We start from the raw sequence: 18,274 nt of genomic DNA, 5'->3' as shown, positions 1-18,274 counted from the left end.
AATGACATCAATCCACTGCAAAAAATGGTGCTCTGTTGCTGTTTTATTCTTCACAGTAAATGGAAAACAATCCCCAATATTGATTCTTAGTGAGCATGTCACATACATTTACAGAATTCTTACATTTATCAAGCTGGGAAAAAAAAAAGATCAGGACACTTTTCAACCCATAAGGCTGCTATTTAAAGTTGGTACTGAGTAGAAAACCACCTTTAGAAAGTACTCCATTTAATTACAATATGACATGATAATGAGGCAGAGGTCCATGCACAGTTAGTACAGTGTGATTTATTTGAGAACAAACAGAAAACTTCTCTGATGTTCGCTCAAGTAAGTCAGTGCAACAGCTTGAATAAAAGCTTTAAGTGTGAAATCACCGTGATTCATCAACATCTTCTATTTCTTTGCCTGGCCTTCTATCAGATCTTTTGCTTCATTTATCTTCGCTGCTATGTAGGGAGATCCACCTGTGAGATTATACACACGAGAACACGGGTTCAATTTCATTCAATTTACATAAACAAACTACAAATCTCAGTCTTTGCAATGACTTCAACGCTTCACTACTCTCTCACTCCCTGAAAACACACAGCTCTAACCTCACAATACTTTACAAAGAACACTGGAGTTAAAGCAGCAAGGTGTGTCTAACCAGGAAGGTAACGTTAATGCCAAAGTAGGAGTACAATGCAAACTTTATTATTATAATTTAAAGCTGTAAGAACACTTACCTCTATCTGGATGGTTTAGGATCATCAGTTTCCTGTGGGCTTCTCTGATCTTATTCCTATTGGCTGTGGGACTGGAGGAAGGAGCAATAATACATGAGTGAGTTATTATTGTAACTAGCAGCAGCCCTGTTCTTCTGCTATAGTGGATTTACAAGAGTTTATGTCACTCTGGAGCAGGGTTATTATAGTTTTTATTTACTTTCTCAGATGGATTTTTTTTATTATTTCAGTTTAGTTTTAGTTAGTTTAAGAAGTGATTAAGTAGTTTTTATTTTGAGCAATTGACTAGTTTTTATTTAGTTTTAATCTCAGTTTTAGTTTTTCCAGGTATTAAAAGGAGGAAAGCCTTGATTTTTAGAAGCCCGAGAAAGATGATCGAATACATGACACCAAATATGGTTTACCAAGTCATTGTTTATTAAAAGGTACCATATTGTGCAATTGTGCCATATTATTATTGTATTCTTTAACATTTTACGATGCTCATTAATTATCATCTGGAGCTAAATCAAAAGCAGAACTTTAAATAGTCTGCTACAACTACTTCATTTCAGTTTTAGTTTTCATTAACTATAATAACCCTGCTCTGAAGGTGCAGTAGGCTCATAAAGACACACACTGGAGGGAGATACTCAACATACCTGATACCTAAAATCAGGGAAGCTTCTCTCTTGGTCATCTTTGCTTCAAATCCACCTCTATAGTAACCACTTCCAAAACCCTGCAACAACAAACACAGTTCATCACAAAGGCTCTGCTAACACCAGTACACCTTAGATGTAGGGAGGAATATATCAGGATAATGTGAGGTGGCCGGTGGCCGGTGAATTACTGAAGACAACCGTAAAGACAAGCTGCTTCAGTCCCTAGTAGGTTTGCAAAGGGGCGGAAAATATCCAATACATTTCCGGAAACTTATGGGAATTTCTGGGAATTAACTGGAAATTTCTGGAAAAATATCAACTGTATGCAAACATAAATATAAACATTTCATTTTGTCATAAGCAGACAAGCATGCAGTAAGTAATGTGCTATGTGCATGTGATTGAGGAATACTACAAGATGATGAACTACATTGACGTTCCTTGTTATAGGCTAACATGCAATTTTGTAAATGTCCAGTTTATTCCAGTTAATTCCCATCAAAAGTTTCCAACTATGAAAATTACTGGAATTTTGCAATCCCTAATCTAACAAATTGGAGATTAGGATGTTTGAAAAAATTAAAAACAGATAGACGAGACTTCGTACCGTCGTTGGGAAGCTCTGAAGGGCTTGTTTCACCTGAGGCTCCATCTGCTTGAAGGCCTGGACGGCATAGCGACCTGAGGTGACAAAGAGGAGAAGAAGAAACATGCAGTGATAAATCCACATTCATTTAGGTGATAGAAATATTTGCCTATAATTGTCTATTTCCTTCTTTAAATTGGCTTTTACAGAAGTTTGCTTACCAGCAAATCCAGCCGCAGCCAGAGCCAGTCCCATTGCCACCATGGAGCTGGCCTAAAGAGACAGAGACAGGATGTAAAGACCAGGAAAAAATCACCAATAACTGGATTTCTAGCTGCCTGCCACTTGACCCCCAGATCTGATTCTAGCTCATATTGTGTATACTGTGTCTTTGTCTGTCCTGCACTGTTTAGATGTATATAGAGTTTATTTCTTTAATTGCCGACTACACATTATATACACTCACTGGCCTCTTTAGTAGGTACACCTGTGCAATCTCACATTCAATCCAATACAACAGCTCTGCTATAAATTCTACTTTTATAAAGTTTATACATTTAAATTTTTTCCTGATATTGCCAAGAAGGTGATAATTCTACTTTATGTTTATTATTGAGGTCTTAGTGGGTGATGGAATTATATGGAATGATGTTCCTAATATTTTGTCCACTCCATTAACATACTTGGAGGGGGGCAAAATATTAGGAACATCAGTCAGTATGATGCAGCCACCATCACTTAGTATGACCTCAGTAATAAACAAAATGTAGAAATTAGATGTGCACAGGTGTACTTAATGAAGTGGCCGGCGAGTGTATTTCCTGTTAATATACAGACACACGCACAAGGACATCGTGTCCACTATACAGATTCAATGAAAAAAAAAAATGGTGCTCTCTAAAAGTAAAAAGTATCTGGGAACACATTTCTACAACTTTACAATAAAAGCATCCATCAAACTTCAGTCCTCAAGCAAACTCGCATCTTTTGTTGCAAGTTCAACACAGTGAGAAAAGACAGTCAGTACAGCATAGATCACAAAGGTCACTTGATGAGATCTCTTACTGTTAAACTATTTGTTTTTATGTAAAGTAAATTGAGTTGCACCTGGCTGGGTATGAAATGCACTATAAAGCTGCCTGGCCTTGCCTTGCCTTGACTTGATTAAAACTTTTTTAAAGGTGTATTACAGCCCAGGGACTGAAAGTCTCAAAGCACACACAGCTGTGCTCTGCAAACAGGTATCAAAACCATGGCGTGAAATAGTACACCTCAACTCTACCATGAAAACTAGTCTGTCACTGCAGAGTTGTGGTTTTTGTAACACAAAGCAGACACAAGATTCTGCTGTTTAAAGTCCCTGTTGAGCAGAAAACCACTATAGGTGAAATAAGCAAGCACTTCGTCTTTATACTTCTATTTGAACACAGTTGTTTTTTTTATATCATGCATTCATTGTCCATCCTCACTATACAGAGTATTTGTACATAACTGTCACTCTCTTTATTACACTGTAATGCTTGTGTTAGTTGTTTAATGTTTATTGCTTTCTCTGTCCACATGTGCGCTACATTGCATTTCTTATACTTTGCTACTAAAACTGACCCTGTTAGTGTTGCTGCATTGTAAACAAATGCACACACACACACAACACTGCGTAAACTAAATCATGCTGCAAAATATAAAGCTTATGCACACGAGTCACGTTGATTTCAAATCCCCCTTACTGCTGATTTTCTTTTTCTGTCCACATGTGCACCACAATTTATTATATAGTGTTGCTACAATGTAAACAAATGCACACAAACACCACTGCATACTCTAAAGCACGCTACAAACATATAAAGCTTATTCACACCAGTCATGTTGATTTGTGCTAATAAAAGTCACACATTAGCTGCACTTTGGTCCTGTCCCCTGTCTGTCTCAGTCATACACATTTTACAAGCAGAGCTAAAGCTAGCTTAGCCATTTAGCCCTTCACGTTATCACAGTTTACACCCGTGTTTTGAGTGTGAAACCTTGTTAACACAACTCTTATAGTCAGCAAGCAACAAGCCAGACCTACCATGTTTCTGGGTATTGCTCCGTTATTGTTAAAGATCAGGATAAAATAACTTTTGACCTCTCATGCTTTCACCGCTCTGACGTGCGTTTGTTTGTGTCGGAAATGGTGGAGAAGTGTCGTAAAGCTTTGACCCACATGTTGGGAACCTCTCGCGTCAAACTGTCAAACTGATGAAAACAAGTAAGAAAAAGACGACAATATCAGCTTTTTAATCCAATTGTTTTTTTGGGCAAATTACATATAAATAAAATTAAATGGATCAATAGAAAACCAAACTTTACCTAATTTCTCATTTACATGAACGTTAAGAGGTCAATTGCCTTCTTTCAAGTGTTAATGCATGTGTCTCTATGTTGTTATTGATTGATTGATTGATTAAATACATTGACCTGTTTTACTACTCTTTGATCAAGTCCACAACTCCCAGTACACTATAAAAAATGATTATTATTATTATTATTTTTTTTTTTAAAGTTGAGCTAACCCAAAATGTCACGTTTACTAATAAGTAGTGCAAAGTAGTCCACTGACAGTTTTAACTTTGGATAGGGGATTGGGCATCTGCTGAGGTAACTAAGGCACAGGTAGATGTTTGTTCACAAGACTTTGGATTAGTGATGTCATGTCACATTACCAAACAACATCCTGACAGCTTGGGCTGTGCAGTACTCTGTCAAGATCAGTCAGTTTTACTAAAGATTAATAATTGTTTAGGAATTAGATAAGCTTTAGCCAGTCAACTCAACCAAGTTTATGTATACTTTTGAAAGTTTATGAAATCTGAAATGTACATATATATGTGTGTGTTTATGTGTGGTCCGTGTAAATATTTTGGTCTTTTGATTTTCTTTTCAGGAACAAGTATTGAAAAATAAAAAATGAGTTATCAGATGTTAATGTCTGTGTCAGAGGAAAGTAGTTTAACACTAACCAACAGATATGTATCTATCTAAGAGAACGGCTGCAGGTGGCGCCAAATCATGAACACACAAAACAAAACAAAATAAAACAAAGCATGCTTCCTAACCCAACAGACCATTGACTCACTACAGCTGAACAAACAACTGTGATAAACAAAATAAAAGCTTTCCTGGATGTACTAATCTTACCTGTTGAAATAAAACATACTCCGACTAAACAGTCATATTACCGTGTGGTGACAACATATTGAATTTATGAAAATAACAAAGTAAACTTACTACCCTGATCATGAAACCTCTAAATTAGTACATCTGACAAATTAACATAATCTTATACACACTGACAGGGAGTGAACACAGGTGGAGGTCCGGGATTCCCCTCAGAGTAAAAGCTGCAGTTGCACTTTTAGAGTATTTGAGAGGTTTGATGTATTGCTGTGCGGATACAAAAGTATTTTATCAGTTTGTCTTATATAACTTTAAATATCTGTGCCACATATGTATTTCTATGTCTCACAATAACAACCAAACCGTCCAGATATCAGAGGTCAGAGGAGGATCACTTCCTAACTGTTTGACTTGACTGGCAGATATTGCTTTGATTGATTTTGATAACAACCACCATCTGTTTTTGCACCCTGTTATCATCATCATCATCTTCGCCACATACTTTTAACACCTTCAACGTTGTGAAAACCCTCCAAAAAAACAATAGACCGGGGTCACCATGTTGCCTCTGGAATGAGTTGGCTTATTCGCCTGAAACAGTACTGACAACAGAGCTACTATGTTTGTGTGTGGTGCAGTGGTGGTGTCTGCCAGATAGCTTCTTGTAAACTTGAATTATACTTGTCACTTGAATTACTTGAATAGACAATACAAATACTGACTGACATATATTGGTTGTTGCCAGTAGTTGTCTCATGTCCACCTTGCTAAAAGTATTGTAGTCCAATAGAACAGTCCTGTAGTAAATTCTCACTTCATGAAGGTTATGATCAGTTTTTCATATACATTGAGGCATTAAATCAACTGTGTGGTCATTTTGGAGGATGTTTGGAGCTGTGTTGTTCTTCTCACTGACGTTGCACTTGGGTTCAAATTGGAAAGGCTGAACGGAAGACATGTTTATCTTGCTGTGAGGGAAACAGACTGGGACCAAAGATCGCTGTGACCATTTGACATCACTACCCAGAATGCATTGTGACAATAGTGACTTACACACGCACACACACACAAGCATTCAATAAAAGTAAATCCATGGGTTTCTACTGACCCTTTTTATGTGGTATACTTTTTAATCTTAATAAGTAGCGCATTCAGTTAAAAAGAAATTGTATAAAGTAATTTTGATTGTGCATTTAATAAAAAAACCCAACAACAACAAAAACCTTTAGGGGAAAAAAATGAGCACTGTGCCAAAAAAGTGCAATTCCTTTATTGTTAAATATTGCAGAAATAAACAAGTACAATCTGGTACAAAAACGGTTCTGGTCTCTATTGCTAATTGTTCGGTTCATGCCAACTGTACTGGGAGTTCATGTTTATAAAGGCTAACTCAATAATAGCTCGATTAACTGGCCCCTTTAAATAGTTTTAAGGGGCGTGGCTAATTTCCGTGACAGGTGGGTGCCGCCGTCACAGGTAGGTCTTCATGGTCCAGCCTGCAAACATGGCGCCGTAACCCTAAATTTATACACTAGTTTAACATGTTTTCAGTTCATGACAGTTAATTGTAACATTTCGGTAGTCCAAAAAAAGCCATGTTCAGCCCCAGGGTTTGTCAACTTTCCCCAGGTAAGTGCATTTTGTTTGCACCGTGCTAACCAAGCTAGGGCTCAGGAGGTAGAGCAGGTCATTTACTAGCCTAATTGTAATGAAGAATGGTTCGATTCCCGCCAGAAAACAATTTCTGAGATGAAACTCATACATTTGGCAGAAAGAATGGGGATATTCTCTGACATTATAAAGTCCGGTCTTACCCTTCAAAGTTATGAGAAATAAATCGTACTTTCTCTGATATTGTATGTTTTTCTCTCTCTCTGAAACAGGCTCAGTTTCAATGTCTTTTCAAAGTCCAGACACTTAAGATGATATGGTGATTCTGGACTAAGATAATAAGAGTAACTATTTTTTTTGCACTGAGCTATCATTTCTTAACAGGTGGCTTAGAGAGTCAATTTATATTTCTTTTGCTTGAGTATTTACACAGTGAAGATTTGGTGGTTTTTATTTTGAAGGAGTAGAACGGAAGTGACACTATGTGGATACACGGCCAATTAAGTGTGATCAGAAAGGTGAAGATTCATAAATATGTGGCTTTTTCAAGCAGCGGAGCCCACAAATAGTCATAAAAATCAAGTGACAGCCAACCTTTGGGGAAAAAGTATCTTCTTATTGCTAAACCCAAATGAAAAAGTTCAATTTGATCAGTTCTTCCACGGCAGGCATAATGCACGACAAGCGACATCTCTCTGTAGCATAGTTATGTGACTGCTTTTTTCGCCTTTTCTTCTTGTAAATTTGCAACGTTATAGTGTCAGAATATCCCACTTTTTCCTCTAAATGTGCACTTTAAAATATCAGAGAATATCCGAGTTTTTTCCTGTAAATGTATGACTTAAATTTCTGAAAATAGTACCCCCTCTTAACCCCTACCATTTTACATAAATGGCCGTAATACACAGTCATTGAAATCCTCTGCCTCAGGTTGGCTAAGAACAAAACCAAATACAGAAATGACAGCAAGTAATAAAACTAAAATAAAAATACATAAATAGTAATAATAACAATACAGAAAAACAGAGCTGTCTTAAATGAATTCAAACATGCACATAAGCAATACACAGTAACACGCTACTTACACACTGATGCTCAGTATTAATCTAATGATGTTATATAAAATATCAGTCAGAGGGACCAAACCACTACTTAATCAAGCTGTCTATTCTAATGTACTTTTACTTAAGTGGAATTTATCATGCAGGACTTTCAGCCTACCTGTAATGAAGTATTTGTACATTGCTGTATTGGTACTTTTACTTACAGCAAGTAAAGCATATGAGTACTTCTTCCACCACTGCTGTTGTGTAATGCTTTTGATTTTTTTCTTCTTTTAGTCCACAAGAACAAGAGAGGAGCTACAGGGAATGCACTATGAAAGGTTGAAAGGGCTCTGGAGGTGAGTGTTTGGCTGATTTAGGGGATTGTAATAATTTGTCTAACACTCTATCTGTCTCTATGTTTTACCACTGAAACAGTAAATTCATAAAAATGAAATTTTTGAAATATGACACTTTGTTGATCACATAGACAAGTGCAGGCACACAACTTTTTTTACATTTAAAGGCGTGTCTGATGTTTTCACAGTAGCTTTTAATTTCCTTTGGCTCTGAATGATGTCATTGTTATTGATAATGTTGTTTGTATCGGTCCATGAGGTTTGCCCAGTATATTGTAACTAATTCTTGGAAAACTGTTATACTGTCAGCTTATGTGACCTTGTTCCCAGACTTACTAAGTTACTCTGCACGTTGGTGGGTTAAACTTAGTGTCCATTCAAATCTGGAACATGGACTGATACAATAAGTAATGTCCAGGTTTTACTGAGCAAAGCTATTCAAATAACACCTAAAACCTGTTTGGAACATACTTTCCATTGTTTAAATGGATCATCAACATTTTTAGATTTGATCATTTTATACCATTTTAAACAAAGCTGACTGATACTAGTCACCATTATTATCATCTTCTACACACTGAGCTCCAGGTAAATGTGGTGAAATTGTCACCAGCAAGGTTTAGCTTCATGCAATGTGTTAGTCCTGTTGATACAGCACTATATAGTGATGACAGCTCTAATGCGTGGGGCCTCTGTGGCACAGGAGGTGGAGCGGGTCGACCACTAATCACAGGGTTGGCGGCCTGATTCTCAGTTCTTTTCTCACCACATGTCAAAGTGTCCTTGGCGAAGAAACTGATCCCAAAATTGCTCCCAATGGTCAGGCCAGCAACTTGAATTGCAGTTTGCTTCCTTTGGTGTTTGTGCAATTGGATAAAAGAGTGGCAAATTGTAAAGCACTTTAGATGAAAGAATGATATGAATGCAGCCATTTACTGTTTTAACACAATTATTTGATGGAGGCAGCACACAGCACCCAAATGTATACTGTATATATACATATACTTTAGGTCCTTGAAAGTTGACAAAAAGCCATATTGCTTATGTGATTCAGTATGGATGTAACTGCACTGGAAACACTGATATCATTTTCTTTTTAATGCTAAATATAAAGCTGAAAATGAGACTGATCATCTTGATATGAGACTAATTGTCTTTAATATGGAATTACAGTGCTGGAAGACATGGCAGTTCTATCTTTAGGCACTCTTGGGCATGAAATCAATCAATCCTACGCATATGGATATCTTAGATATTTGTTGTCGAAATTATGCTTCATGCATTATTCCAGCCTGGTCAATACGTATGGGCTCACAGATTAATGAAAGCCTTTAATTTGGCCCCATGTCTGATAGTGTTAGGTGGGCTAAAGTGTTTTTACTGACCAAGTTAATTTATAAGCTAGTTTTTAGGACTCGCTAGGAAAGCTGCACAAAGCATCACAAACATGAGGCAGGTAACACATGCCAAGAGTTACACCAGTACAGTAAGTGAGAACTGAGCTTGGTTCACAACTCTGTAAGAATTAAATAAATAAGATTTTGGGTCAAATTTGGTTTGACAAGCAGAAGTTTTGTCATTTTAGGCTACATATGTTATAATTGTTGCTTCAACAGCATTTGAATGGATTTCAACTTTAAGTATGTTTATAAGGGACACATTAAAATACTATCATTGAGATTCTGTTTAAACAGTATGTGATCTAGATATTTAGAAGAGCTTCACTCTTTAATGAAAATGTGTAGACATCTTTTAGCCTGTCAGTCACCAGATCAGTGCTTGATGGGAATGTGTGAACACTTAAAAAGTTACTTAAGTTTTTACTGTTTTTGGACATTTAAAGACTATATTCAGTAGTCGTAACATTGATGATTACCCTAGCTTACAGGGTGGGATTAAAACCGACTGTACTGAAGATAATCGGAGAGAACAAACTCTGAAAGTTGTTGAAGTTGTGGTTTGCATCTTGACATTTTGCTGTACTTTGAGGACAAAACCGTTCCACTTTAGCATCTTCTACCTAATTTTACAGTACAGTAAAGAAGTCGTTTCTTGTCTTTTAAAACAATGGTATTAGATGCATTTACATAGTTTTGTTACTAAAGGTGATTTTCATTATCCTAATCAAACATGTAGCCAAAACAGAAGTGAGAAATTATTATATAGTGATACGAAACAGTGAAAAACAGCAAATCAGCACATTTGAGAGTTTCATATTTTTGTTTGATAGGTTATGATCACGGATGTTATTTATCTGTATTGGTGACTGTACTTTGACCGTCACGCGTAAAGTACAGCACACACAGAGGGAGGCCATTTTTTGTGTTTGCTGATGAAACAGTGTGTTGGATACAGCAATGTGTAACACACACCAGCAGGTCTGTAGATAAAACAATAGCTGTATGTATATCCGCTGGCATTCAGCTAACAGGCAGCTCAGCCACAGGGAGTGCTGCATATGGAGGCACCCTGGCTCGGAGTGGCGGCTAGTTTTATAAGACTGAAGATGCTGCGAACATCTGCAGGCTGTCTGTAGGGAGCAATTTCAACACTGAACGTGCCCTGCTGCATCTCTCTCCTACCATTGGACGGAAACATGACAGCAGCCAACACAATGGCACAGTAAAGGGCCTAATTATTGCCCCTATCATTTGCATAATTACAATGTTTTTCCGAGGCAGGGGCAGTATAGAAATTGTAAATTGTAGTGGACCTGCTGTCTCTCCTTAGTGGAAGTCACATTTAAATGGAGAGAGTCTGTTCTGCTAGCCAGGCAGCTAGGCTCAGGCAAGAGGTCCCAATCAGCCAGCCTCACACACTGCTCATTCAATAGGATTTAAAAAGCCAACTGTGTGGAGAAATGAGAGTTTTGCCCCCCAAATCATATGGAATTACAGTGCTGGTTGCATATGAGGGGAGCCAGTGGCAGGCACAAAAGCCCACAGGAAGCAGCTATTTCTGTGTGTTTTATTAACCCAACCAAGCAATTTAATTCTTTTGTTCAGGGGAGTTCTACTTCATTGATTAACAAAAGCAGGGATATAATTTTTTCAGCCCCTTTTGAAAAGCCTGAAATGTCAAGCCTTTTAAAGGAGATTATTCTGCCTGTGTGCGATGAATAGAGCCCAGAGTAACCTTTTGTCTACAATTAAATATTCCAGCATAAATATAAAAGAAAATCAGAGATGGGGAAGATTGAGTCAGGAGAGATTGGAGAGGTAGATCCTCTGCCCGATAGTGGCAACAGCCTGGCTCTAATTAGATATGCCAGGCGGGCTGCGAGCAGTCACTCTCCACAGCACGCCGAGAGAGGAGGCAGCCTGAGAGAGGAGGACAGAGGAAACCTATCTGCTCATCTGTCTGTCCAGCGCCTTCCTCTGGGCTTCCACAAGGTATTTCAGGAGACTTTGTTTTGTTTTGTTTTCTGCCGTTATTTGTTTTCCCCGACATTTTTTTTTTTTTTTTGCCGCCAGAGAGGGAGAGTCTAAAAGGCAATGCCTTCTGGGAACTGCATAAACAGAGACGGATGAATATAAAAAGAAAGAAGAAAAAAAAAAAAGTTGTGAGATTGTTTATGATGCTGAGGAGTGATTAGGAATGACAATAAGTTACTTTAGGGACCGAGAGGGTTTTTATTCCACTCGTGAGGTAGACTTGGAGGCTGCCTGCAGGTGATGAAGGGGGATGATATTAAGTTTTGATCCATGCAGAGCTGCATTTGATTGTGTTTTGTGAGTTGCAGGTAGACTTTGTATTTGTATTGTGCACCGAGGAGGCTGAAATGTAACGTTGGAGCGAGGCGACCTGCATGCTTTTGATATGAAAAGTGAGCTCTGGACTTCTGTCTTCAATACCTCTGGAAGCATTTATCTGATGATAAGTTTTGGCTATTAGTGGATAAGTTGTTGAGAGTCAAGCTGTTGAGAGTCAAGCTGTCGACAGTCGTGTTTGCACAGATTATGAAACACTTTGACTTCGATTCTTCTTTAACGTAGAGCAAATAAATGAAGGAAGTAGTGTAATAAAACCCTTGAACTCCGTCCTGCTGCTCTAATTTGAATGAAATGAGAGCTACTTTGTGTCAGTCAGGTTTTGATGGACGGTGCTGTGACCTCTCATCAGGGGATTATTTTCCTGACCAATCATTTTGGAGCGAATTCATGAGAACGACTTGTTTCTGCCAATAGGCGACGTGCTCCTGTTGGCTTTTTGACTCATGCTCATACTTTCTTTACCACCTTTTGACATGTTGAGGGAATGATTCTCAGTCTGGAGTCTGTTTATACAGCCTATTTTCTATTAATCATATCATTAAGTAAGTCATATTTTCATCAGTTTACACCACATGTTTTCTGGATTCTTAAGATGCTGACTGATCTGGTTACATTAGTGTAGCAGTGAGGTGTGTTACCTTGTCATACAAACAATTAGAGCCTGACCGATATATTGGTCAGCTGATATTATCGGCTGATATCACAGATATATTGATATCTGTGAATATGTTGTTCGATATGTGGCTATTTTTTTCCAGCTTTTGTTCCATAGCATAGTTTCAGTGCACTGATGTCATTTTATACAATAAAGTTTATTGTTAAACTGTAAAATATCACACCATCATTACATATCTTATGTGATTACTACATTTGAGGTACCACTGCAAAAAATTTGATAAAAGTTTGTTTGTATTCTGTACATGTAATTTTATCGACCAATATATCACTATAAGAATTATTTCACTCCCTAATATTCATATAGACCCCAAAAATCCAGTATCGCTCAGGCCCAGCAAACTATATAAATGCTTAAGTGTTGCTTTCAAGGAACTTTTATCCATTTACTGATTTTCTTGTGATGCATTGGACAGGCACAATTAAAGATCTCAGTGTTAATATTTGAGAGGGATGTTTGTAGAAACACACAAACGTGACGGGTGGAGTGTCTGTGAAAGAATCATGAACTAATATAGATCATAATTGTTTAGCATTACTTAGGGACTGAGCCTGGAGGCAAGGACCCTATTGTTTTTCTGATATTGTAACTGAAGGTGAAAGATTAAAAGCAGCTATGTTGTTGTAACATCACCTTGCACTCTAATTATCTGCACATAACAGACAATGTGAATTAACAATATTTAAAATTCTTTCTGAAGTCATTATTTTGTCAGTTTTTAACAGCCTTAAACGTGCTGGCATCAGTGACATGTTGGGATCACAATTTATATTTGACCTTTGCTGGAGTCAAAAACAGTAGATCAACATTAGAAATCTACTTGATGATAAACCAAAACAGTTTTTTTCTGTTTACACCGTATATATGATGTTGTACAGTGTCAGAAATTGTATTTATCCATGTTTTTGAGTCTGTTTAAATCTGATTGCCTCCTGATACTAAGTTTAAGTTCAACCCTTGGTGTCGACAGTGAATGATCATGATCAGTGCAGCTTTTTCTTCACGTCTTCACATTTGTCGGATTCCTTTATTTAAAGGCAGTGTACAGGTGTATCATCATATCTGGAGTTCATGAAGTACTACTAGTTATATGACTGATGAACCTGCAGTAGGAGGCGTGGTATCCAAGGCTTGTCCAATGGAAGCAACAGGCACTCAGAACAAGTCAAATTCCTGCAGTTTACTCAGTTTCTCTCATCTCTCCTTTACTTTGGACAACGATGTTTTCTTAAGTCTGGTTTTAAAGTTACTTTCAGTTCCACTTACCTGCAGAGCAATATGGATAAACTCGAGGAATTCTTGGTGGATGTGTGAAATTGAGTGGAGTATAGTGGCTATTAGAGCTACAATGATTAGTGGATTAATTGATTGTTGATTGATAAAAAATGAATCCCCAGCTATTTTCATAATCAATTAACCGTTTTGAGTCTAGAAAACTTACCTTCATTATCAGGTTCCAGCATCTCAAATGTGAATAATTTCTTGTTTCTTGTGTCCTGTGTTATAGTAAACTGGATTTCTGGTTGATGCAAACTAAAACATCTTGTGGCATATTGGACTTTGAGAACTGCTTATCTTCTGTTGTTCACCATTTTCTTACATTTGATGCACCAAACAACTAATAGTAGATTAATCAATAATGAAAGTAATTGTTAGTTGCAGCCTTGTGGTAATATCATGGCATGGATGAAACAATTGTAATCTGGTGGATGGGAGATATGTATCAATTTGGATTACAATAAAGATGATTAATTATTTTTTATCAGTTAAAGAAAGATATTTTTTCCATTACCCTGGGATTGAATTTCATGATATCAGCCTTGAGCAACCATTTAAAACAATAGGCCTACTTATTGTGTACAATCACAGTGAACTTTTATATTTGAGACATATTGTTAAAAGTATTACTGTACAATGAACTCATAGTAATACAACTTGAGGGTTTTTCTTTCTTTCAGTAAAACCTTCACACATTACACATTACTTATTCTAAGGTTGTTATTTAATCAAAACCTCTCTTCAGGAATTATCTGTTGATTTTATTGGATTTATCCTAAACTTAAAACCTTGTCTTTAAAATATTACTCACTTACAGTACTCAGTAAATGTTGAAAGGAAACAGAGCCTGCAGTACTTTCTAGTTCTGCTGGTTTTTGATCTTAAACCATTGATAAACACAGGAAGTCTCTCAGATAGATGAGATGTTTCAGGCTGGTGTGTGTGGTGACTTATTGGGAATTTCTGAGGAAATCAAGATGCTTTCTGAAGAAGCGTGCCAAAACCTGCATTATGAGATGAAGCTGTTCTCCTTGATTTGAAACAAAACTTTAACAGCAGCCCTCATCCATACATCATCCACTTTTGAGGGTTTCAAGCAAATTCCAATACAAGTGTCCATATTCTTAAATCATACAATGTGTTTATTGATATTTTGAGCAGGTCCCATTTTGGACATACCCCTCTCTTAAAGTCCAGATGGAACAGCATTTCAAGACTATCTAACTAAGTATTAACCTTCATAACTTCCATATTGTGATGTATTTCCAAATGAAACAGGATAGATACAGTAGACGGGTCATTGAGAGGAATTGAATCTTAAACTTGAAAAGTGGGTGAATCATAATGAAGCTTAGGTCTGTGCTGCTAAAAGTTGAAGATTGATGGGTGGATGTCATGATATTATTGGCTGAAATTGGTTGGTTGTTTAAGCTTATACTGTATTTTGTTCTACAGGAAGAAAACATGATTGGATATTGATATAAGAATACAAAGAAACAGATTTTTTTTGTGTCTTTTCTTGGTAAATCTTGTTAAATAGATGCGCAGTATGACTGATGATGTGATCTTAAAGGGTTAAAAAGGCATTATTCATTTCATCCTGACTTTAACAGTAAGTTTATGTGGTCAAGATGTTCACTAAGGGGCATCTTAGACACAGTCCCTGGTTTCTAGACAGGGATCTTTATTACATGTCATCCCTCCATCATCTCACCATGTTTTCTGTTAACTTAAGCTTTTAATAACCTTATAACTTTAACACGAACTCTATCCAGACACTTTCAAACAAAGGTTAAAATGCCCCTAAAATGATGTAGTGGATTTGAATCAGTCAGTGTTTAGACTTGAAATCAATGTTCCTTCAAATGGACTTCAGTGATATTTTAAACCTAAGTTCTTGGTTTACCATTTAATCCATTGAAATATAATGCTGTTTGATGCTTTAACCCCAAGTTTGTCATACTCAAACCACTCGACTTCAGCTACCATAGTAACAGTTTAACCTAAACCCAGCTTTGACCCAGACTATCTTCAGTAACCCTGCTCTCAGCCTCTACTTCATCTTAACTCTTAACTCTGTAGCAAAGTGTAAATCCTGAATTATAAGCTCACAACAAAAGCATCAAAATGTCACTCACCTCTGTGGGATTTCCTCATCTCTTACTGTGCACTGGTCCTCATAAGTATAGCACCATGACAGCGTGTGCATGCACAATAACAGCACTAACACACTCACATAAATCTAATGTCACCTCTATTCCAGCAGCCCGTGCCGTCCCAGGAGGCTTTATCAGAGCTCTGGAGGGCTGATTGGAGGAGACGGCAGTAATGACTGCAGGTCGCGGGGTCGCAACCCTGTTATGATAACTAAACTCTGAGGTCAAATGCCTAAACGGTAGTCTGCTCTGTCTGCTGATGATGACCGATAACAGCAGATGAATAATGCTTTGTTATTTGAAGTGTTTTAAATCAAAATCTGTTCATAAGTGGAATTTAGTTTTCATACAAACTAATCCTGACCTGTAAAACAACTCATGTGAATGTTAGATTAGTTCTTTTTGGGCTTTTTCCCGTAACATTTCATTTTCTTTCAGTTTCATTTTTTACTTCAGTTGTAGCAATATTTTTGTGAGAGGTAACCTTTTTTAATCTTTACCAAAAATACAAATATAGTTACACTTTGTGATAATAACCTTCATACTCCTACAAAGGAGTAGTACTGAAGTGCATTTATAGACTTACATATCATTCAAAACACTTCACAGAACTGAAAGATCTCATATTTGAGGTTCAGGTTCATACATGCATACTGAACCTGGCAGGACTGTAGTTACTATTGACAACACTGATGTAAGCTCATGTCCTTTTGTTAAATATTTCTTCTGGGATTTTTGGGTTTTAGTTGGCAAACACACGTTTGCTGGCTAAAAAATACATAATTGAACTATTTGATACTTGAGTAATATTATTTTTTATAGTTATTCTCTTTGGGCGAATATTAACATTTGTTGACATAAAAAGCTTTGCCTAAATGAAGTAGTCTGAAGCTTGAAGGTTTTTTTGATTTAAACATAAAATATCACATCAAAAAGTAAACAAAAAAATCAGGCCAAGTACTTGATACCAACTTTCAATGCTTAGCTATTTAAAAAACAAAAGAAAATCATCATTTGATCATGAAATCAAAAATTTCATGATCAAAATGTACAAAATGTAACAAAACCTACCTTTTTATAAAAGATTCAGTATTTCTCCACCAGAATTGTATTTATGGCAGTGTAGAAACAGACTTTCATGCTAGGAAGTATAATATGAATAAAAAACATAAAAATGAACACAATAAACCAAACATGAAAGGTCTAAATGATAAAAAGAAATGCTTTTATGTGTAGTACTGTTTTTTGTAGGCGAACGTTGATGTACATTGGTGAGGACTTGTGGGATGGTTGTGGGGATTGTTTTTGTGGTTTGTCGTGGCTGTGACAATAACTTGTACATTTATGACTCTATTATTTATACGTTTTGTTGCTGCTTTATGTTGTAGCTTCCACTTGGAAAATAAAAATAACAAAATTGGTCACAAAAAAGGAAATAGAGGAAGAGATGCATTTGGAGAGAGTTGGACTCCTGTAGATGGTCAGAAGCTACTGAGAAGGAGACCAAAGCAGAAGCAATATTGGCCATTTCAGCATTTGTGTGACCTGTACAGAGTGACATACAGTATGAGGAAATGATGTTTTCAAACAGAGATACAGACAGAATGTGTTGGAAAACGGTTTATTCTTGGCGTCACAGTATGTTTTTACATTCCCTCTAACAGACTGACAGGTTGGAGGCAGGCAGGCTGTTAGGTAGTCTTACATATATAGTATAGGCAGACTGACTTCTACAGACAGTCAAAGCACATGTATAAATCTGGCATAATGCTGATTTTTTACTTTTCCCAAAGAGGACTGCTAGCTTGGCAGAAAGGAAACAAGAATTATTCAATCAAACAGCTCTCCTTCCATATCCAGATTTGACTCCAGCCGCATAAAGCTGGTCGCATAATCCTTTTATCAAACCCTCCGATGGAATACTCTTATTGGAAATACCCAGAGAGTGAGAGAGAGAAATAATATTAAGGTCATTTCTATCTCTAGTTTATTTTCTCCTTTAAAAAAAAAAAAAATCTTCCCCCCTGCTTTCCCGTTTTTTTTATTTTTTATCTTGAGACAATAATTACTTCAGGTTTGCGGATGGAGACCTAACTGCTGATTTATGGATGTTCTCTGACCACTGAGGGAATCTCTGCCCTCATCAGTAATAACAGAATCAAATTGTCCTTATTTAAAAAAAAAAAAAAAAGCATCTGTGGAAAAGTGTGTTGGCACTGCTCTGTGGTGATCCTCTCGGTCAGGCAGGTTGGAGGGGAAAT

General features: G+C 37.0%; 1 protein-coding gene across 1 annotated transcript; it reads right to left on the bottom strand.

Moving 5' to 3' along the window:
* Positions 1-25: 25 nt before the first annotated feature.
* On the bottom strand, positions 26-4,145 carry dnajc19 (DnaJ (Hsp40) homolog, subfamily C, member 19). Its single transcript, XM_053321816.1, has 6 exons — positions 4,030-4,145; positions 2,183-2,234; positions 1,983-2,056; positions 1,373-1,452; positions 732-802; positions 26-467 (listed from the first exon to the last, which is right to left on the bottom strand). Exons 1-6 carry the CDS (start codon positions 4,030-4,032, stop codon positions 397-399), a joined length of 351 nt encoding a protein of 116 aa, XP_053177791.1. The 5' UTR covers positions 4,033-4,145; the 3' UTR covers positions 26-396.
* Between the last annotated feature and the right edge of the window lie 14,129 nt (positions 4,146-18,274).

The sequence above is a fragment of the Scomber japonicus genome, chromosome 7, assembly GCF_027409825.1.
Source record: "Scomber japonicus isolate fScoJap1 chromosome 7, fScoJap1.pri, whole genome shotgun sequence".
Lineage (NCBI taxonomy): Eukaryota > Metazoa > Chordata > Actinopteri > Scombriformes > Scombridae > Scomber > Scomber japonicus.
This window is presented reverse-complemented; position numbering and strand designations above follow the sequence as displayed.